Source organism: Phaseolus vulgaris, chromosome 2, assembly GCF_000499845.2.
Source record: "Phaseolus vulgaris cultivar G19833 chromosome 2, P. vulgaris v2.0, whole genome shotgun sequence".
In the NCBI taxonomy this organism is placed as follows: domain Eukaryota; kingdom Viridiplantae; phylum Streptophyta; class Magnoliopsida; order Fabales; family Fabaceae; genus Phaseolus; species Phaseolus vulgaris.
In genome coordinates, this window is record NC_023758.2 from 13598343 (window position 1) to 13622039 (window position 23697).

Sequence of the window (23697 nt, forward strand, 5' to 3'; positions counted from 1 at the left end):
AAATTATTTAACTTATCATTTTAATATTTATTTTATTAGAATAAAAATATAAATTTTAATAAAAATTAGTTGTATAAAAAATAATAAAATATTTATATTATAATCATTTATGTTAAAATCATGAATATTTTATTATATATATAACCATTGTTTTATTACATTTTCATATATAATTTAGTTTGTAATTGACTATATATTTGTTTGTTCACAAATTTTCGTTATTACACCAAGAAAGAGATACGTGAGAATTTGGTTTTATTTGGTGCTTTTATTAATTTTTTTATTCCCTAACTTCATTTTCTCTTCTCTTTTACGCTTTTTATTCGTCTACGCAAATCCGTCATTAGAAGGAATAACATTTTTGACATTATATTATTTTCAGGAGTTATATATTGTTTGATGAGTGTTTTAGATTCAATAAAAGCTTAGATTTAGAGCATGGTTCAAGACTCAAAGGAGTAGTACTGATTACCTTGTTAATTATTTAGCTTTATTTCCCTTATCTAGGCTCGTAGGACCTCTAAATATGGGTTAATTAGAACGTTTTAGGAAAAACATCTTCAAATTCTTTTACTTTTGGATTTTTTGAACAGAAGCAACTTAATTCTGAACTTATGGTACAGTACTCTTCCAATTACTATGAAATTGGTGTGGCAGAGGCCCATAAAAATGTGATGGTTTGCCTGAATTATATACATGTGGGGAATATTCTGGTACGATTCTCTTTTTGTCTACTCAGGCAGTTCGTGAAAGACCTTGGATGATTGCACAAGTGTGTTTGCCCCCAATGAGATTCCAGAATTTAATGAATCTGTGGCATTCAATGTTGAACAACTGTAGTTGTGCAGGGTCTGCAGATAGAGTAAGAAGTTGTATTCTTGGTTAGAATTTGTAAGTTTCAGATTTTGAATATTTAATTAATATATCAGACAAGTTTAAATGATAGAAGTTTTCTTAGAAAGAATTAAAAAAGTTTAGTTTGTGTCATCCCATGAAAATCAATAGAGTAATTTGTAACAAACATCTTATGTCAAAATATCTAATTATTTTACATGTTCTTTAATGAAGCTGGATAGAGTTGCATGATATAATTGGATGGTATTGGTATACATGCGTTTTATGTCATCCACCTAGTTCAATTATTTGAAGCACTGAGTGTTGTGACAGTGTTTACTTTGATGTGTAGTGGGCCATTTGAACTGGAGTTAGACGAGGATTGAGCCTAAGAGAACATTCTTGATGTGAATAAGTTATTTGCAAAACTTCAAGAAGATGGAAGCATTGTTCATACTTCGGTCTGATAGAGAATGCTTTGATGATACAAACAATAGGTTAAGTGTCTCTTTAGGGGCATTTTGGAGCACATGGGGAGGCCTAGTTAGAGCTCCTATATGCTCACCTTGCCCCTCAAAACTGTACCCTTCTTATCACTTTCCAAAAATCCATGTCCTGAGATGAAACTGAGGTACCTTTCATGACCTGATCTGTTGAAACCTATACAATTATGGCACCTTATAGGTCTGAATATACGATGTTAAAGTTTCCTAATAGTCCGGAATATGTCTTGGTTTTCATTTGTGTTGTGCTGCTGACACAGATTAAGCAAAGGAAATGGAGAAAACCATGTAGCAATCCTGCAGATAAAAAAAAATGCAATGAAATGCTTCATGCCTACTCTACCACTCTAGCTTGAAATCCTACATTTACCCAGTGACATATGGCTCACGTCATTTTGAGCAAGTGACCATGTTTGACATAATATTTTTCTCTCAGTAAAATTCAATTATTTTATGGTGGGATGTTGACAAGTTCCTTTTGCTTCTCTTTTTGTGATTCCTGAGGCCACATTCTTCTCATCTTCTTTCACTGCTTTTGGATTTGTGAGATCTTCCTTGATGGGTCCATTAAAAGAGTAATAATTGATGAGGCAACTTTGCTTAAATGACTTTTGATTCACCGGACCTTCTCCTACTGATCTAATAAAAATACCGGGGTCCCTTTGGATTTAGCATCATCATGGAATCTCCTTTACCTGTTGTGGAATATATTAAAGCAAGAAAGGAGCTTCAAGTACACCAACTGTTAAAGATTAAGGCTCTTGCAATTACTCTCCCTCTTTTATCCTTGTCTTTCAAACGTTTGGTCCACTCACCACAAATACGTGTGTCATCAATAATAATATTCCTTTCTTCCAATGTGAGCTAAGTTTGCCACTAAGGTATTGAGTTGAATGTATTTCCATACATACACAAGCAGCAGCATATGCTTACATAGGAAGAACCCACCCTTCCCCCTCTTAGTGTTGTAGGACCCACCAAGATCATCCTTATACTCTACAGTACCATTTTTGTAAACTTATCTGAATTCATAACTGTTGCTTAGTGGATTTTTAAGTTTTTTACTCCAAATATTGTGTCTTACATTCCACTAAGAGTTGAATTGTGCTAAGTCAACTAATCAGGGAGTGCATTTGTGTGGAAGTGTTGCTCTTCCTATGGATAGCTTAAAGTAAATTCGGGTCGATTTTCCTCAGCTTTGAATCATGGTACAGATTCGAGTAACTTCATGGTACTGGAATGGTACTGTTTCTAAGGCCAAATAATTGCATTTTGATTATGGTGATCAAACTCTTAACGCCACCCTAAGAAAAATGTGAAGAGTGGCTTGCTTGAATTGACTTTTACAATATGTTGTTGGCCATTATAAACCCCCTTTATCCTTTTCTTTTTTCCTTTTATTTTTGGCGAAAACTTGTTTTATTCTCCTCAGCATGGATATATATCACAGCATTAAAGCATGCATTCCCTTTAGAATAAATTCTTTATGGGGCTTGTATGATGAGTGAGCCCTGTAGTAGATGGGTTGCTTAATAATTCATATTACAAAGAAAAGTTAACTGCACGGCCACATATGTATCTGACTAATAATTTTTACTGACTTGCATTAGTTAGTTTGTTGCCTTGCCTCTGAACACCAACATGTGGAGGAACTTCTCAGTACAATACAATTGGAATAGAAAACTTCATTCTATTAATTTATTCATCATTATTTTTTTTATCTGTGAGTGCTATAGACTCTTATATTATGCATGTTTTGTTAAGGTTCAATTCCATGATGGAATACAGCTTTACAATCAATGATGGATTTATATATACATGACCCTACCGATTGATTGGGCTAGTGCTTAGTTATGTCATGACAAGCACTAAACTGTGGTGATGGTCCCTTAATGAACTTGGGGGTTGTGATTCCTTTGCAAGGATAATGTAACAAATTAATTGTTACCTGTTAAGTGTCATGAACAAGCAAGTATTTTATTAGTTTCCTTTTCATAGTAGCTCCATCTTGATCTTTGAACAGGCCTGATTAGTTCTCTTTCTTCTACATTACTTTCTTTGTACAAACATGGGGACTCTGGGTCCAAAAATCCAATTCTAGATTCTTTGATTCCTCCATCCCTACATGGAACAAAAAGAATCTGCCAATGGCACCACAAACAAACACTACATGAAAGAAAAAACATAATTAAAGTATTTGATTCCACTTCTTTTTTATTTTAAAATATATGTTTGGAATAATATATTTAAATCAAAGTTAAATTCTTTCCACACCATGATCAGTTTTTAGGCTTGAAGCTATTTTTACTTCATAGGAAAAACAATCGTCAGAAAATCTCCTTTTAAAAATGGAAGTTGAAATAAGATTAAATGGTTCAATTTTCACTTTGGATCGCAAGATGAAAATATCCTTAACTAGTTTACAGCATGCCCAGGATTTTTATTTTACCTAAAAGTTTCTCACAGCATTAGGAAGGTAGTACCCTATTATTCATTATGGTGGGCCTACCTAATTCAGTAGGGAATCAACCATAGAGTGAGATAGTGAAGTGGGAAAACAGCAAGATAAAAACAAACCACACACTTTCCCTATTTTCTCTCCTTTTAAGACTCAAAATTGGGGTGTTTTGCTTTCCCTGTTTTTGCTGCATCAGAGATTCTCTCCACCCCATTCAAGTCAAAGAAGAAAGAATAGAGGGAATTTTTTTTAAAGAAAAAAGAAAAAGTTGGTATGAAATGGGATGAGAGAGGAAGAACCACATCTCATGGCATATATTCCCCCAACATAGCCCCACTTATGTTTCCTGATATGGAGTGAGATCATAGAACAACACAACCAACTCCAAGTTATAAAGAGAACTATAGCTGGCACATATTGATGCATAGCTAAAAGGATCAAAAGACGTCTATTTTTCAGTCCTTTGCCAGTAAGTGAGTAGTAACTCGTCCATAAATAGCAAATGGATCTACAAAACATGCAAAATCAAAGCATGCATTTTGTGTTGTCCACTGATGCCAAACCAAGGCTAAAATGGACTCCTGAACTTCACCAACGGTTCATTGAGGCGACAAATCAGCTTGGAGGTGCAGATAGTGAGTATAACACAAACTTGATAAACCTTAGTATTTCTATTACCATCATAATTATCATTAGATTTTATAGTACATCTTAGCTGATACTATTTCACACTGTGGCATCATGTGGCAGAAGCAACTCCAAAGAGTCTTATGCGGGTGATGGGGATTCCAGGACTTACTTTGTATCACCTGAAGAGCCATTTACAGGCATTCCTTTCCCTTTTGTAATGATATTATAATTCTTTGTGTTTTCATTCACTGAATATGGAAATCAGGAGTTGTGACATTTCTTTTTTTGTTTCTGATTACAGAAATATAGACTTGGGAAAAGCCAACAACTAGATACCAGCTCTGACAGCAAACAAGAAGGTGACTTGTAGTGTGTCTACTTCAACAGAAAATAGCATGATTAATAATTATCTCACTTTGCATAATATCTCCTTTTGGTGCAGATTACATAGAAACCAAGAGCAGTGATGGCCATTGCAGCAGGGAAATCAGTCTTGGGGCCCAGAATCAAATTACTGAGTAATAATTTGAAATTGATCAAATATTTTACTTTATTTTTAAAGACTTCGTGTCTCATGTGGAAATAGTATTCCTAGAGAATTAGTTCATCAAGTTCTGTGTCCGTTTACCAGAAACATGGAGATAGCTCAGGCACTCCAAATGCAAATGGAAGTACAAAGGAAGCTTTATGAACAAATTGAGGTAGCACATTAGATATGATTACGAATCTAAACTTGCTCTTATCAAGGTTTTCAAATTGTCGTCATGATCTCAGTTTTGTCATGTTCCTTGATATTGCAAAATGCGATTAATGCGGTCACAGTTTCAATCACAGTGTGATCATATATACTAAAAAAACTTTGATGTTGCAGCTAAAATGGCGATTGCAGATCCTTTTCTAAAAACCTTTTTCCCTTGTTTCAATTCTGAATGATGCATAAAGACATGTTAATCAATTTGGATGGTGATTTCAGGTGCAGAAACATTTGCAGCTCCGGATTGAAGCTCAAGGGAAGTATTTGCAATCAGTGCTAAAGAAGGCACAGGAAGCACTTGCTGGATACAACTCTGCCCCAGTGGGGATAGAACTCACAAAAGCTGAACTTTCTCAGCTAGTTACCATCATCAACAATGCTTGTCCAAGTTCTCCCACCTCAGAACTAACAGAGACAAGAGGGTTGAGTTTAAGCTGTGGGGATAGGAAAAGAGACAGAGGCACTATGTGTTCACTGGAAAGTTCCTTAACATCTTCTGAAAGCTCTGGGAGAAAGGAAGAGAAACAGTCAATGGAAGAGATAGAGGAGTTCAAAAGCTCCAATAATGCTTCACATGAATTGCCATTGATGGGCATTCACACTGAGAATAAAGCGTCCAACGGAGGCTCAATCAGTGAGGCTAGTGGGAGAAAGAGAAGTGCAGCAACAAAATCTAATGATGGTAGGTGTTTTGTTGAACAACCATGTGGGAAAAGAGGTGGCAACAAGTTGAGGAAACCAGAAATGCTTGACTTAAACAGCCAATGCCAGAGTGACATGGACTCAACAACTTCAAAAACATTAGACTTAAATTGCAGCTTAAACTTTTGGGATCAATGAAGATGGTTTTTACATACTCCCTAATATTATATATATATATGTATGTATAATATATGCAGCAAAATCTTTGTCATAAAACAAATCTGTTAATATAGTATGTATATTTTTTATTATTATAATGAAAAGAAAGAACAATTGACTGTATATCTGGTCAAGGAAAAAGGTATAAGGCATGTATAATCATAAGGTGTGGTGTGCCACATCTCTCCAACCAGTAATCACTCTCTCTTTTTCCATCTCTTGGTGCTGCTGATATTGGGCCACAGAATAACAAATTTCTGCTGTTACAAGTTGGTAATGGTACCCACTGGTTTGGTTTAATTATTAGCCTTCTAAAGGCCCTACCAAAATGTGTTCGTAACGTCTAACACAGATCATTATTATTCCAATTTGAACCAATTTTTACCTCCAAGTAACTCACTAAGACTGTTGTGCTAGGCAGGCACATTAGCCATGTTGTTCATATAAAGTTAAATTGATGGTAACCAGATAAGTTTACTTGAACTGTCTAAAGGGAAGAAAGAAACTCGTGACCTATATATAATGATATATGATGAGCATAAGTTGTGGACAAAAGGAAACAATTAAGGAATGAATGAATGATGAGTCAAAAAAACTTATGCATATTGATTTGATGAGGTCTAACTTTAATTTATTGGTATAATGCTGTCGATTTTTAGGAGGCAACCTTGTTATTTGAATAATTGATTTAGTTAAATTATATGATGTTCTAACATAACTCTAAAATGAATGCATTATCCATGTCATGTTTAGATGTGGAACACTGTTATTAAACAAGTTCATGAGCCCTTTTGGTTTTGTTATTTGAAAATTTGGGTTCTCTCTGCCTTCACCCTCAAGCTAAGTAACATAACTCACTTGGCTGTTGTCTTGGTCTTATTTGCCTCTTCCACTTTGTGGAGGAACTCGTTTAAATAAACCAGAAGTTTGATCTCATGCATTGATAACGACATTTTCTTCTTAGATAATTGTCTCTTCTTTTTTTAACACCATTTAATAGGCAATAGATAAATCTCTTAATATAACTTCTTTCATAACTTTTATTAGATTATAAGATTGTGTTCTTTTTTAGTTTTTTTTTTCATTTTTATGTAATTACAGACAACATGATTGTTAATTTTATAACAAAAAAACATTTTTTAGGGCATTGCCAATATAAATTTTTTGAACTATAAATAAATATATAATATGATGTGTACAACTTTTAAGATAGTTATAAGAAAAATTAGTGAATTTATTGTATATTATAATTTGTATTTAGATGGTAATGAAAAAAAATATTTTTAATATATACACTATTTGTTCTATTAAAAATATTTTTAAATAGTATTTTTATTTAACTAATAATGTAAAAAATTTACATTAACAATATATCAAATTTTAAAAAATTCAAATAAACCCCTCAGAGCCTATTATTTTCATAAACATTTCATCTAACCTTTTTACTCTAACTGAATAACTCTAAATAAATTCTTAAATTAACCTCAACCTATCACACACCTCTAAAAGAGCAAAAAATTAAAAGAAATGCTTATCATTTGTTTTAATTATTAGCAATATGAACACAATAATTATTGAAGAACAATATATAAAATGTGGAATTATTGAGTTGCTCTCCCATTGCCAATAATTAATATTACAAAAAAAAAATAGTTGTTTCCTTTAAATAAGTGATTAACTATGGTTGAAGATGATCTTAAAAAAAAACTATGGTTAAAGCTGTCCTTATTAGGAACTACATTTTCTCTTTTTTAGAACACATGGTGAATAGAACATACTTTTCACCTTTGTTAAAATACAATTTCATTTTGTTTGTTTCTAATGATTAGCTCTAAGGAATCCAAGATTGTGCATTTATGTGGATTAAGAACATTTTGTATTAGAATACTCTTTCACACATTTTATGCAAGAATCACATAAGAAATGAGAAAACAATTTAGATAGAATTAAACACCCAAATTACCTCCGTATAATACAAGTAAATTAGTAGATTAGCTTAAATCTACTTATCTAATATTTGCTAACTATTTTCAATGTCTCGTGTTTATCCGTTAATTTTGATGCGGAACTTTTATCACATCATTATATTTTAAAATGTATCAACTAAAATGAAACAGGTAATACAGTGAAAGTTGTTACGAGATCTTAAGAAGAAAAAAAAAAAGGAAAGGTTACTTTGACATTAAAAAAAATTAATATCTACTTCATAATCTATTATAATAATATAATAATATTTTAAATTAAAATAGATATTTTTCACTAAAATGTCAACCTATATCACAATCCAAACAAAAAAGTTGTGATTGGTATTACACTTCAATAATGACACACTCAATGTAAATATTAATTTAACAACTCAACAAAGTAATATTTTAATTATATTTAATTTTTTCCTTTAGTAACAGCTAACTCTAACTACCCTTTCCGATTCACCAAAAGGAAAAAGCAAACTGTTGTATATAAGTGGAAAAACTCTTAAAAATGCATATTCAATGGAGAGTATTACTATTGGTGTCTAAATGATTAAAATTTAAGTGAGTTATATTCATTTAGCAATGGATCTACCAAGTGAAAATGGAATCTTCTATATACCTTACAATTTTTACCCAATTATAAAAAAAATTGTTAACTTTGTAAAATAAGAGGTGTTTGAGAGTGTCTTAAATTTTATAATTGGTTAGTATTTAATTAGTTTTTTAGTCATCATAAATATGAGTTTTTTTTTTTATTTTAGTCTTTAAATTTTTTTCATCTTCATTGTTAATTGTTCTTGAACGGAGTTGGAACCAAGAGAACTATTGTTTTTCTTCTCGGTCAGTTGGCCGACCTTTCCTCCCTTCCTCTAGAAATGATCACCTCGTCCTTCTCATACTCCTCCACTCCTCACTTTCGTGAACTCCCCGCTTGGATGATACTTCCAAAAGGCACTCCGACACTCAAGTAAGAATTCGGTGTTTGTCACTCGGTGTTATTAGTATTGGATGATGACATACCTGATTCTTGGAATTTGTGCATATTTATATAATTATCATGGGCCCTTTGTTATTGGACTGGATTAGGGATTTGGGTCGTGATTAAAAGTGTATTACCTAGTGCTTGATCATTGATTAGTCTCGTTAATCCTCTGTTTGGGTGTAATGGTTTTGGTCGTGTCGATCTTGACAGGGTGTCAGACCTTCAAGTGTCGTACTAACCTGACCACTTGCCCCCGGGCTCGAGGAGGTTGAATCCGAAGAGTCTTGGTGACAATTGCGCTTTTCGAGACGAGATGTGACATTAGTGGTGTCAAAGGCATGACGTGATGTGTAATGATTACCTAGGGTTTTTTGGCGCCATTCGTTGTGGATCATTGGATTGAGGAAGATCCAACGATTGAGATGAGAGAGACGTTCAATATTCCTCTCTCCTCTGAGGCTATAAATAGTGGTCCCTCACTATTCTGTCTCACTACTTATTTGCTCTGACTCTCGAAACCTAATCATTCTGGCGAGGTATTTTCCCTACATTCTGATATCTTAGTCATGTCTCCCCTTAGCTCTTCATCTTCTACTTAGTCTTCCTCTTCTCCCGGTTCCTCCACATCCGGGCCTCTGTTGGTCGGAGCAATTTAAACGTTGCCCCCCGTGGAGACTTTGGTAAGGGTTAATGATCCGGAAGGCACTGTCGAACGGTCAGACCTTGTGGAAGAGTCATCCCATCATTTGGGATTTGACTGGGTCGATCCCAAGGTGACCAGATTCACCTTTGTGTTTAGGGATTCATCTTCTATTTCCTTTTTTGTAGATAAGTATAACATTTTGAAATCGGATGCTAATGATGGCATTCTAGCAATCAATTATTGTCATTTGGCTAATACCATCTGTATCGCCCGGTCTCCTTTAGAAATCCTTTTTTTCTTTGTTTACTCTTGTCTTTTTTTGGGTTTACACGTAGCGTTTCCTTTTGATGACTTCATCATGTGGGTCCTTTGGGCACTTAACGTTGCTCCCCCCCAACTTCACCATAATACTTGGGTCTCTTTTCAAACCTTTCAGCTCATATGCGACATGTTTCACCTTTCTTCGACCCCTTCCACCTTTCTTCATTACTATACCTCCCACCTGATCGACCCCGTTAGTTGGCTATCATTTATCAATCGGTCGAGTAACATTCTCTTTGCCCTCTACACTACTTCATATAAGAATTTTAAGGGGAAAATTTTCAAACTTTTTGTTGAGTCCGAGGGTAAGGAGCTTTTCTTTGATGAAAACGACCGGTCCAAGTTTCTTCTATATTGGACCAACACCACCACTCGGTTCAAACAATGGCCTCGTTCGGCCTCTAGCGCTGAGGAGTTGGAGGTTTATGCCGTGTTTGACAGTCTCCCTCGAAGGCTCCCTATCCAAAAACTATTAAATGTGTATAAATCATCCTAGCGATGAATGAAATTTAATGGTATGTTTGCATTATTTCCGTCTTAATAGGTTGAAATTATTGACTTATGTTTTATTGGTTGATGCAGACATTATGACTTAAGAGGCTCCCCAAGCGGGCGATGTTTTGGTTGCATTCTGTGCAAGGGCCCTCGGCAAAGGCAAGGGTATCCTGGAAACGGTTGTGACAGGCAACCCCACTGTTGTTGGGGCATTCGGTCCCTCAAGTCCTCTTACTAACGGGGGCAAGAAAAGAAAGAGGAAATGACCGTTTCCACCATTCGGCCTCCACATGGCACGCGGAGGCGTCCTCTTCCTTCATCCCCCATTTGGCTCGTGACTCTATCATCGATTCAGGTTACTGTTGCCGCCACTCCTTTGGTGCTTCTTGGGGGAAATGCCAAATTCTCCAAGGGCGTTTAGGCCGAGTTAACACCGATCGAGGAGAAACTTCTCTCCTCTGTTCCCGAAGATGAGGTGACCTCGACCGCCATCGAGATGCAGTCTCGAGCTCTAGTGTTTACCAGACTAGCTGTTGACACTCGCCACCAGCGGTCGGTCGAGGTAATCTCCCGACTGGAGCACGAGTTGGCCGAGGCCTCAAGCTCTCTAAAGTCGTCATTGGAAGTAGTTTCGGCTTTCGAGTCGTGGCCAAGGTCGATGCCGATCTCGAGCTGAGCAACATGATGTACGCTAAGCTCAAGGAGAGGGAAAAGAAGAAGGTCTTCGAGCTGGAGAAGGTCATGGAGAAGTTGAAGGCAAGTGCTCGACATTGGAGATCGGGAAGACCAAGGTTGAGATTGTTGAATCAAGTGTGTTCAAGCTTTGAAGAATCCAAATCCTTTGAGTTTGATGGAAGGTTGGATGTGCTTGTTGTTGCTAAGGTGTTTTAGAATAGGATTTGGGGTAGATTATCTGTGTAAATTCACTCTTGATTGAACCCAAAGCTTAAGTATTCTCAAACCTTTTGAATTGAAAGTGTTTTTCAAGCTAAGTGAAAAACAACCTGTTGTTTTGAAAAACAACCGATTTTAGGTGTTTTGAGAAAGGTTGAAAACTGTTTTTGGTGGTTGACTTGTTGTCAAGCCAAAACAACCGATTGATTCGAGCATTCAATCGATTGTTTGTTTTCAAATCATAACAGAAAATTGTTTTGTTCTTTGACTGAACTTTAAATGATTTTATAACTGAATGCGCTTCAAGAGTTAAAGATTGCTTTGAGATTGCTTTGACCAAGAGAGAGTGAAATAGGATTTTCATTTGTATTGATTTCAGATCATTCTGTAACAAGTGTAATCCTTCTGTACTTTGTGTAAACTCTGGTGTGTGAAGCCGAGAAGTGTTGTGTGCTCTTGAGGTTGTCAAGATCAACATTCTTGGTAGTGTATATGTTGAGCCAAAGGAAGTGTGTGTCTGGAGGGGATCAAGGTCACTTCTTTGGTGGTGTGTGTAAGTAATCTAGGTTTGGTTACTTAGTGGATTCCCCAGTGGTTTCTTGGAAGACTGGATGTAACTCTTGGTTTAAGAGTGAACCAGTATAAACTGTGTGTGCAATCTCTCTATCCCTTAAACTCTTTAATTTCAGTTTGTATATTTGTTAACTAGTATAAACAACTGATTGTTTCTGCGAAACAATCGATTGTTTTTCTGGTGCTGTGCTAAATTGCTTTGTGTTTTTGGCAAACTGAATTCTAAATCAAGTTTTCTCGAAGGAATTTCATTCAAGACTAAAAAGTTTGCGAAAACCGTCTTTAAACCATTCACCCCCCCCCCCCCCTCTAGTTTAAACCATACATTCTAACAATTGGCATCAAGAGTTTGGTTCTTGAAATTTATTTAAGTGTGATTCTAAAACTGTTTTTATATGGCTGATAGATTACCCTTTGGGGAGGGTGCTTCAATAAACAGACCACCTCTATTTTGTGGTTTGAACTACCAATTTTGGAAAGTCGTAATGAAAATCTTTGTTGAATCCCTTGACAAAGGAATTTGGGATGCAATTGAAAATAGCCCCTTTGTTCCAAAATTTGAAAAAGATGGATCTTCCATTGAAAAACCTTGGTCTCAATGGACTGATTCTGAAAGCAAGAAGGCCAAATTTGATTGCATTGCTAAAAACATAATAACTTCTGCCTTGAATTCAGATGAATTTTTTAGGGTCTCTCAATGCAAATCAGCAAAGGAAATGTGAGAGACCTTGGAGGTAACTCATGAAGTTACCAATGAGGTGAAAAGAGCCAAAAAAACATACTCTAATCCAAGAGTATGAAATGTTCAGAATGCTCAAGGGTGAGACTATTGTTGAAGTTCAGAAGAGGTTCACTCACATCATCAACCACCTCATGAGCCTTGAGAAAATCTTTGGAAAATAAGAGCTAAACATCAAGATCCTCAAATGTCTTGATAGGTCTTGGCAACCTAAGGTAACTGTTATATCTGAATCAAAAGATCTAATATCATTGAGTATGGCTTCTTTGTTTGGCAAGCTTAGGGAACATGAGTTGGAGATGAATAGACTCAATCTTCAAGAAAGTGAAGACAAGCATGTGAGAAGCATTGCCTTAAAAGTTGTCAAGCACAAAAGCAAGCAAGAATCCAGTGATGAAAGTGATGAAGAGAACCTTAGTTTGCTATCTAGAAAGTTTAGCAAATTCTTGAAAAGGAACCGCAACAAAGACATCAACAAAGAAAGGTATGGAAATAAAAAATCCAATGATTTTAATTCCAATAACTATACTTGTTTTGGTTGTGGTGAGCAAGGGCACATAAAGGCAGATTGCCCAAATAAAGAAAGCAAGGAGAAGAAGTCAAGCTACAAAGAAAAGAAGGAAAAGTAAAAAAGGGCCTACATAGCTTGGGATGAGAATGAAGTCTCCTCATCAAGCTCATCATCAAGTGAAGAAGAAAAGGCAAACATATGCTTGATTGCAGAAGGAGATGATGAGTCATGTAGCTCAAGTAATGTAAGTTCATGTGCTTCTCTAAATGCTGAAAATTGTAGTGAATTGCTTGAAGCTTTTCAAGAAACACATGAAGAAGCTAATCGATTGGTTCTTTCAAACAACCGATTAAAAGAGCTTAACAACTGGCTTGAAAAGAGAGTTAAGGCACTTAAAGAAGAGTTGGAAAAATCAAAAAGTGATTTTGAAAATCTAGAAACTCATTGCAAGTGTGACACTCTCATTTGTGAAAATTGTGAAAATCTTGAAAAGAAAGTACATTATCTTGTTAGTACTGTGGATAAGCTTTCAAAAGAAAAATCCAACTTTGAGAATGTCTTGGCATCTCAAAACTGTGTTTTTGGAAGAGCTAGATTAGGTTTTAATCCACAAAACAAGCAAGATAATTTTTCAAAGAATTTTTCAAAACAGCCAGTAAAACAACCGATTGTTAAGTCGAAACAACCGGTTGTTACATGCTTCTATTGCATGAAGAAATGTCATTCTGTTAGATTCTGCAAAATAAGGAAATATTTTGTTCCCAGAGGCTTTATGAAATGGATTCCCAAAGGTTGTAAGGTTTCAAATGTTAAAAATAAACCAAATGGACCCACATTTGTAAAGGGACCAAACCTTGTTGCTTGAATTCATGTTTATGCAGGGAATCTAGAAGAACATGAGGCTCTGAGTCATCTGATCAGGTTCTTGGAAGGAAAAGATTAACATTGAAGCTGAATCAATGTTATGTACCAGTCCAAGTTTCTCAATAGTCAAAAGAGGCTTCTTGATCACAAACAAATGACTCATTGAAGGAACCGCATAAAGGATAAGACCTTCCTTATCTCTATCTTTAATTCTTTTTAAATTCAAATTCATGCTTAAATATCTCTTGTTAAATGTTCAATTTCATCTACATTGAATCCTATATGCTCATTCTAAATAATTCAAATTTGTTTTACTGCTGCAGAAAAACAACTGATTGTTTCCTCTCTAACAGCATTGTGAAAGAAAGGATTTAATTCTTTTTTAAATTCTGTCTGTTGCAGATCTCAATTATGAAAGAATCCTGAGTGAATAAAGCTGTGTTGAAAGCCTGATCTTGTCCTGGAGGAAGTTACAGCATGTCATAAAGGAATATATTCCAAAATCTTGAAAATTTAAGAGTCTTTATGACTAGTCAAAGATCCCATGTGATGACCATGTGATTTTCTGCTTTTTCTGACGTTTTCTGTGCAGGTCTTGGTCAAGTCTTTTCTCTTTGAAGACTGAAACCCACTCACATCAATTGAATGCAGTATGGTTCAATTTTTCTTTAAATTCTGGTGCAGTTGTTCTCTCTCACAAGAATAATCAATTGAGCCATCTCTTGCAACATCTCTTGCTCTCTTTGTGTGAGTCTTCTTTGCCTCTTTTTCTGCTATCATGGAATCCACTCCTCCTACATCAAAGAGGATCAAAACCAGATCTGTGAGGTCTAAAGGGAGACTAGAGGGCTGGTTTTCTGGAGACAATGAGTTCATTGAAAGGTATCGCTTTGAAACTAGCACAAAGGTGATCAACAACCCCAAAGTTGTTTCCTTTGATATGCTGAAAAGCCTAAAGCTAGACAATGTGAGAAAGCTTCTCAAGGACCAGCTACTAAGAAGGTTCTTGGAGATGAAGGGAAACATATAACCTGATTTGATTCGGGTATTCTACACCAATCTTAAGTTTGAAGGAAACAATCTTGTTTCTCATGTGAAGGGAGTTGACATGGAGATCACTCATGATGTGTGGATTGCTGTAGCTGGCCTGAAATATATTGGTCTAAGGATCAACAAGGGAAATCTTGGTGTAGTGGAGGATTTTAACAAAGTCCAATACTACAAGAGTTGCTTGAAGAATCAACAAGCCCAAGTGAGAACTTGTTCGGTTGGAGGCTTAAAGGTAGATGAAAGGGTGCTTGCTCTTATTGTAACTTGGATTCTTACTCCAAGGGGGAGCAATCATTCTGTCTTAACAAAAGAAAACCTTGTATACATCTACTGCATCATGAAGAAGATCAAGATCAACTGGATCCATATCATTAAAGAGCACATGCAAAAATCCATGAGCTGCTGATTTTGATGAAGAAGATCAAGCTGCTGACATGGATATTCACCATGAAGAACAGCCTGCAACAAATTTTGGTGCTGGAACCAGTGCAAGAGATCAAGGAGATGAAATGCCATCCATGTCTTCTTTTGAAAGATAAATGGTGAATAGGCTTGATGGCTTTGCCGAGAATCAAAGAAATATCCATGATTTGTATGTGAGCAACTTCCAGAGTATAGACAATAGATTCAACAACATGGATACTCGGTTTATGACCTTGGATGAATAGATAAAAGTTGTTCAGAATCAGATCTTTGAACTCCAGTATGGCAAGGATGATTAAAGGAAAAACAACCGGTTGAAGGCTCGAAACAACCGATTGTGTTTGCCCTGTATCAGTTTAAGTGCTTTTGTTTTTCAATTCTGTATAATCTGGAACAATTGCCTTTTTTTATCTCTTCTTATTGTCTATTTTTGAAGACAAATAGGGGGGATTTTTATGTTGTGTTGTCTTTTATTATCTTTTATTTTCTGCAAACTCTATGTTATGTTTAAGTGTTTAAGTGAGCTTTATTTCTGCTTTTTTTTTTCTGCTGATAGACTGGTTTTTAATACTGTTGATATAATGTTTTTGTTCTTATGCTCTAACCTTGTATCAGAGATATTGTGTTTTGCTTAAACTTTGTCTTGCAGGAACTGCTTCAGATTCAATAAAATTCAACACAAGCAACCAGGGATTTGTCTTCATCAAATAGGGAGAGATTGTTGAATCAAGTGTGTTCAAGCTTTGAAGAATCCAAATCCTTTAAGTTTGATGGAAGGCTGGATGTGCTTACTGTTGCTGAGGTGTTTTAGAATAGGATCTAGGGTAGATTTTCTATGTAAATCTACTCTTGATTGAATTCAAAGCTTAAGTATTCTCAAACCTTTTGAACTGAAAGTGTTTTTCAAACTAAGTGAAAAACAACCTGTTGTTTTGTCGAAACAACCGATTGTTTTATACTTAGGTGTTTTGAGAAAGGTTGAAAACTATTTTTGGTGGTTGACTTGCTGTCAAGCCAAAACAACCGATTGTTTCGAGCATTCAATCGATTGTTTGTTTTCAAATCATAACAGAAAACTGTTTTGTGCTTTGACTGAGCTTTAAATGATTTTATAACTAAATGCGCTCCTGTTTTAAATGCTTTGACCAGTCTTTCAAAGCTATAAAGAGTTTGTTCAGATTTTGTAACAAACAAGAACTGAGATTTAATCATAGAAAAACAAATTTGAGTTTTTCACTGATTTTGCTTTTCAAGAGTTAAAGATTGCTTTGAGATTGCTTTGATCAAGAGAGAGTGGAATATGATTTTCATTTGTATTGATTTTAGATCATTCTGTAACAAATGTAATCCTTTTGTACTTTGTGTAAACTCTGGTGTGTGAAGCCGAGAAGTTTTGTGTGCTCTTGAGGTTGTCAAGATCAACATTCTTGGTGGTGTATGTGCTGAGCCAAAGGAAGTGTGTGTCTTGAGGGGATCAAGGTCACTTCTTTGGTGGTGTGTGTAAGTAATCTAGGTTTGGTTACTTAGTGGATTCCCTAGTGGTTTCTGGGAAGACTAGATGTAGCTCTTGGTTTAAGAGTGAACCAGTATAAACTGTGTGTGCAATCTCTTTATGCCTTAAACTCTTTAATTTCAGTTTGTATATTTGTTAATTGGTATAAACAACCGATTGTTTATGCGAAACAACCGATTGTTTTTCTAGTGTTGTGCTAAATTGCTTTGTGTTTTTGAAAAACTGAATTCTGAATCAAGTTTTCTCGAAGGAATTTCATTCTATACTAAAAAGTTTGCAAAAACACTCTTTAAACCATTCACCCCCCTCTAGTTTAAAACCATACATTCTAACAGAGACTAAACTCGACTAGCTGCAAGATAAGGTTGAGACCAAGGTTGCTTTGCTTCAAGTCCTTGGGTCTTGGAAAGGATTATCGATTACGGTAAGCCACCTTGGTCGAGTTGTGTCTTATGGGTCTCAGGAGGGATTACCAGTTAAGGTAAGGGTCCTTAGTTGAGCCGTCTTGGAGTCGTGAGAGGGATTATCGGTTAAGATAAGCGTCCTTGGCCGAGTTGAGTTTTGCAATTAAGCATAAAATTTAACTTGAATTTAAATGAATTGAATGTAAGAAAATGCCTCATTAAAACCTTCCCGACCGAAAACCTCTCGGCCACCTCTTTCTCTACTTCCATCTCCTCTCGGAGGTTTTTCCCTTCTCGGTCGACGCTCATGTCAACGATCATCTTCGTTGGATCGACAAGAGTTGTACTCCCTCCGTCCAGTTGCTTCCTTTCTTCTCGAGGGAGAACGCTTCGTATTCTTGTTTCCCCTTGAACATACTAGCGGAGATGCCTGATTTAGATCAGCTCTTCAATCTTGTCCTTTAGTGCTTGACATTCCTCGGTCGTGTGCCTCCTGTTCCGATGGTACATGCACTTCCGTGACCGATTGACATTATCGGGATTCATGGCCCTTCTCGGTGTCGGAATGAGGTCGGGACTCAGGGCCTCATCCAGAATCCTCCCCCTATCAGCATTCAAAGGGGCATACCTCAGAAACTGGGGACCCCTTCTTCACATTGTTGATCTCCTTGAGGCCCGATCACTATTTTTCTTTTTCCTTCCCCTTATCACTGCTAGTTTCAGCCCTTGCATGGCTTTTATACTTTCTCAGCCCCTTGAGCTGCATGCACTTGGTCGGTTTCTGCCTGAGCTCATCCAAATTTGTTTTCGGATTCTTGCATAAACTGTCGACAAATGGTCCCGGCCAAAGGGTCGTGACCATGTAGTGCATAGCCACATCCGAACTCAGATTTTGAATGTTCAACGTCACCTTGTTGAACCTCTCCATGAAAAGCCTGAGTGACTCCTCTTTCTCTTGCCGAATGTTAACCAGGGCTATGGAAGATAGGTGATGCGGTCGGCTTATGGAAAATTGTGTCCCGAACTTGGACACCAAGGTCTCAAAGCAGTCGATGGAATTCGGGGGAAGCCTTGTAAACCAGCTTAAAGCTCCTCCCTTCAGCGAGGTCGAGAACACTCGATACAAGACTGCACTATCTAAGGTATATAAACTCGTGTGCATAGTGTATACGTCCATGTGTTCATCAGGATTGGTCGTCCCATCGTAGCTGTCTATGTTCAAGCCCTTCCACATGAGCGGTAGCTGGGCTCCCATCACGTAGTCAGTGAATGGGTGTCTTCGGAATATGTCCAAGATGTCGGACGTGGGAAACGATTCGTTCAAATAGGACTCGCCCTCAGCCTCCTGGGCATGAGTGGGCTTCGGCTCCTCGACAATCTTAGTGCCGGTGGGGGTCATAATGGACTTCCCCACGAGATGGCTCGGTCCGCCAGATGGACCTTTTGTTACCAGCTTTCTCTTCATTTCTTCATTTTCCTTCGGGTGAACAAGAATCTCTTCCTTATTCTTCTTCTTCATCTCAACCATCTCCCTTTGCAGAGACATCAATAGCGTCATCTGCTCAGCTTCTGACATCATTTCGTTCACCATGCTTCTAGTTGATACCATTTGTTTTTTACCTCCTTCAAATTCTCTAGGTCCCATGGTGGGAACCAATTATTCTCGAACGGAGTTGGAACCAAGAGAACTATTGTCTTCCTTCTCGGTCATTCGTTTTACCTTTCCTCCTTTCCTCTAGAAATGATCGCCTCGTCCTTCTCGTACTTATCCACTCCTCGCTTCCGTGAACTCTCCTCTCGGATGATACCTGCAAAAGGCACTCCGACGCTCAAGTGAGAATTTAGTGTTCGGCACTCGATGCTATTAGTACTGGATGATGACATACCTGATTCTTGGAATATCTACCTATTTATATTTTATCATGGGCCCTTTGTTATTAAACCGGATTAAAGATTTGGATCATGATTAAAAATGTATTACCTAATGCTTGATCTTTGATTAGTCTCGTTAATTTTCTATTTAGACGTAATGGTTTTAATCGTATTGGTCGATCTTTACCGGGTTCCAGACCTTCAAATATTGTACGAACCAGACTAGTACACTAAAAAATAAAATTCTTTATATGATTAATTATATATATATATATATATATATTAGTGATAAATTAAAGAGTCAACATTGATATTGATATTTATTTATATATATATATATATATATAATATCAATATTTATGTATACTCTTTACTTATTGTCACTTACTAAACAATTTATCACTAAAAAAATTGTAAACAACATAAATTAAATATACGAGACATTGAAATGAAACAAAAAAAATGAGAATTAAAAGAAAAATCTAATTTTTTTTATTAAAAACCAATAAATATATATATATATATATATATATATATATATATATATATATATATATCACTTAATAGACAAATTATCATTTAATGAAATTTAGTTGCATTAAGAAACAAAAAAAAAGTTTATAAAAGATCAATTAAGTAAAAATATCATGGAGGACTATAAACAAAATCCACAAAAGAAGTTATTTAAACCTAATTTATAACACCAAAACTATAATAAATATTATTTTAAAAGTTATTAACATTAAAATATAAATAAATAAGAGTATAAATCAAATATATCATAATATGAATTTAATTTTAATTTTAATAAATATAACAATATTAATCAACTATAACAAGTTTACATCTAGAATAAAAACAATATTAAATTAATATAACAAAAGTATAAAATCAAGATATAATAAATTAATATACATGAGTAAATAGATTTTATAAAAATAAATAACAATGAATGAACAAAATGATGTATTTATATTAGATGTGATTTTATTATTTTTGTTGGAAATCTTACATCGACTAGAGATTAAGACATTTCATACGTTATAAGTGGGTGCAAACTTCATTATGCCCCGGTTTCATAAGATTGAGTTAAACTTAAAATCCACTAAATATGGTATCAAAGTTATTTAGAGTATCCTAATGAGTGCTTGTTGGTCTTATCAGAGACATTTAGAGATTAAGACATTTCATACTTTATAAGTGGGTGCAAACTTCACTACGCACTGGTTTCATAAGGTTGAGTTAGACTTAAAATCCACTTAATATGGTATCAAGAATCATTTATAGTATCTTAACGAGTGTTTGTTGGCCTTATCAAATCATCTGCTATAAGACCATTATCGGATCACCCATAAATTTATAGTTTACCTTAAACTCCACTTCTTACTAATTTTAAAACATTTTAGATTAGTCTACTACAAAAGAATGCATTAGAACTATGACAAAGTAAATACTATTAGAATTAGATACTTAAACTCAATTGTCTCGATAATTAACTCCTTAATCATTTCATTACTACTTGTGTCAAAAGTTATAGAAAATGAGTCACACTTTTTTTCTTCCAAACATGTGAGCATGGGCCATATTACAATGGAATACTTATAATGTGATTAAGTGACATCTAAACCAAGATCATTAATTATGTCTACATGCATAATTATAGATTATTCCATTTTTACCATTATGCCCACAGCTTTGTAATAATTTCACTTTGTTTAACGTATAAAAGTCTCCTTGACCATGTTAAGAAAGTGAAATGGTATGGATTTGAGAAACTAATAATACTTGATTGAATGGAATCATTAGCCTTGATCTTCAAAATTTGTGTGGACTTAATTCACACGAAATATTATTTTAACAAAACCTACTTATTTTTTTAGTGTTTTTCTTTCTGTATGTCACAACAACCTATGAAATTCAAGGTTAGACAAAGACATCATGGCTTTAACAGACAACGGTTGTGGCCAACAAAGAAGAAGGAATTATTAGTAACACCATGCGCATTTTTTAAATATATTTTTTGCAATGTAAACTTTAATCAATTGGTGTCACCAGCCAAGAAAAGAAAATGATTTGCATAGCCCACATTTTGGCAAATAAAATCATCCACTTCCTCTATTCACTAGTCAAGCATTAGCTGATTGCAACATGGAGCTTCCACAAATAAACCTAGTTCATAAGCTTCTCATAGCATTTGTGTTGTTTTTCCTTGCAAGTTTGGTTCTGTCTGTTCCTCTAGAGCCTCCAGGTAAGTTATATAGTTTCCCTTCACTTTATTCTTGAGCTTGAAACAATGTTTTGAAGGGTCTCATTCAACTGTCACTTAATTTCCCTTTGTAGGCAATATTAGGCAATGGCACATGACTTCTGATGTTAAGGAAGTAGCAGGGAAGTCTTATGACTATATTATAGTGGGGGGAGGCACATGTGGTTGTGCACTAGCTGCTACTCTATCAGAGAAATTTTCTGTGCTACTTGTAGAAAGGGGTGGTTCACCATATGGGAATCCCTTGGTGATAGATAGGAGGTACTATGGCATTCCATTACTTGAAACTGACAAATACATATCAGTGGCACAAAGTTTCACTTCACAAGATGGAGTTGACAATGTGAGAGGAAGAGTTCTGGGGGGATCATCAGCTATAAATGGTGGTTTTTACAGTAGAGCAAGTGAAGAATATGTTTGCAAAGCTGGTTGGGACAAGAAGCTGGTCAAAGAAGCTTATGAATGGGTGGAATCAAAGGTTGTCTTTCCTCCTTTTTATCTCTCCCCATGGCAATCTGTTGCTGAATTCAGTATACTAGAAGCAGGAGTTTTACCATACAATGGCTTTAGCTTGGAACATATCAAGGGAACCAAGATTTCTGGAAGTGTGTTTGATGAATTTGGAAAGAGACACACCTCAGCAGACCTTCTGAATGCAGGGAACCCAGAGAACCTCACAGTTCTTATAAATTCCACTGTCAAGAGTATCATCTTTCGTCACAATAGTAAGTGAAACAAAAAAAAGTATAATGCTTATCTGTAACTAGCTATAACTGGAGGTTTGAAGTCTAAATTGAATAACTTCTTGTAAATAACTAGGAAAAGATTATCTCAAATTATAAATAATTAATGACTTTATTTTCTATAAAACTCTCTTAATAAAACTTTTTCTAAAGCATTATAAATGTTTATGAAGAAGTTTACATAACCAGTCTAATTAGCATTTTTAAGCGACCAATTCAGTATTCAGAATTTTGACCACTCTAACTGCTGTAGGTTACAGGAATGAAACCAGAGCAAAGGGTATAAGTTTCATGCAGAGCAATGGCACATTAGATGAAACACACGAAGCCTACATAAAAAAAGTCCAGAATTCAAGTTCAAGGGGTGATGTCATATTGGCAGCAGGTGCATTGGGTAGTCCCCAACTTCTGCTGCTAAGTGGCATAGGGCCAAAAGAACAGCTGAGAAGGTTCAACATAACATTAGTGCGTGACATGCAAGGGGTTGGGAAAGAAATGCAAGACAACCCTTGCATAGCAGTTTTAGTGGATTCTAAGCCACAGAATAGGCTTCCTGATCCACCCCAAATTGCAGGCATAACAGATGATTACAAAATCATAGTTGAAGCATCAATACTTCCTCTAAGTTCCAATTCCTCAAGGGTTAATGTTGCTGCCAAGATAGCTATGCCTACTTCAAAAGGAGTGCTTCACCTGAACAACACAGACCCCAGGCTAAACCCTTCTGTGAGGTTCAACTATCTAACAAGTGAAAACGACATGCAAGAATGCGTCAAGATGACAAAACTGCTTGAAAGAATTGCAAGGTCAAAGTCTATTGCATTTTTTCTGGGTGAGTCACGGCAAGAAAAACTGACATCTGCTGATGTTGATCTAAGAAACTTCTGCAAGAAAAATGTGAGAACAATCTATCACTATCATGGGGGTTGCACGGTTGGATCAGTGGTTGATGAGCACTACAAGGTTTATGGTATAAAGGGATTGAGAGTATTGGATGGTTCAACTTTTTCAGATTCACCAGGCACAAACCCAATGGCCACCCTTCTCATGCTAGGAAGGTACCAAGGACTTAGGATGCTGAGCGAAAGAAATGCAGTTTCTGACTATAACGTCAAAGATAAAACAAAATGATCTCTAAACTTTCAAACAAAACCAGCTTGTAAAAATGAATAAGACAGCATTTAGAAGCCTGATAGTGTGTACCATGCAAATCATAATTCTGCTTCTATAATGTAAATTCATTTCATTTCACTTCATTCCCTCTCATCCAATTCATTGATTAACTTTGAACCAGAGAACAAGAAAACCTTTATGAATTTTTCTTTTCTTTCTTTCTCGCTAACGAGTTCAACGTTTGAAATAGCTATTCCACGCGATTATCAACATCAATG

The 23697-nt window shown here is 35.7% G+C and overlaps 2 protein-coding genes across 2 annotated transcripts; both read left to right on the plus strand.

Annotated features, from left to right (window-relative positions):
- The first annotated feature begins 3954 nt into the window (after positions 1–3954).
- On the plus strand, positions 3955–6163 carry LOC137810743 (myb family transcription factor PHL8-like). The gene is made up of 6 exons (XM_068612157.1): positions 3955–4430; positions 4546–4622; positions 4727–4784; positions 4868–4943; positions 5057–5126; positions 5399–6163. The coding sequence occupies exons 1-6, from the start codon at positions 4298–4300 to the stop codon at positions 6017–6019; spliced, it is 1035 nt and encodes a 344-aa protein (XP_068468258.1). The 5' UTR covers positions 3955–4297; the 3' UTR covers positions 6020–6163.
- A 14873-nt stretch (positions 6164–21036) lies between these two features.
- LOC137810744 ((R)-mandelonitrile lyase-like) lies at positions 21037–23562 on the plus strand. Its single transcript, XM_068612158.1, has 3 exons — positions 21037–21545; positions 21638–22288; positions 22560–23562. The coding sequence occupies exons 1-3, from the start codon at positions 21446–21448 to the stop codon at positions 23435–23437; spliced, it is 1629 nt and encodes a 542-aa protein (XP_068468259.1). The 5' UTR covers positions 21037–21445; the 3' UTR covers positions 23438–23562.
- Positions 23563–23697: the final 135 nt, after the last annotated feature.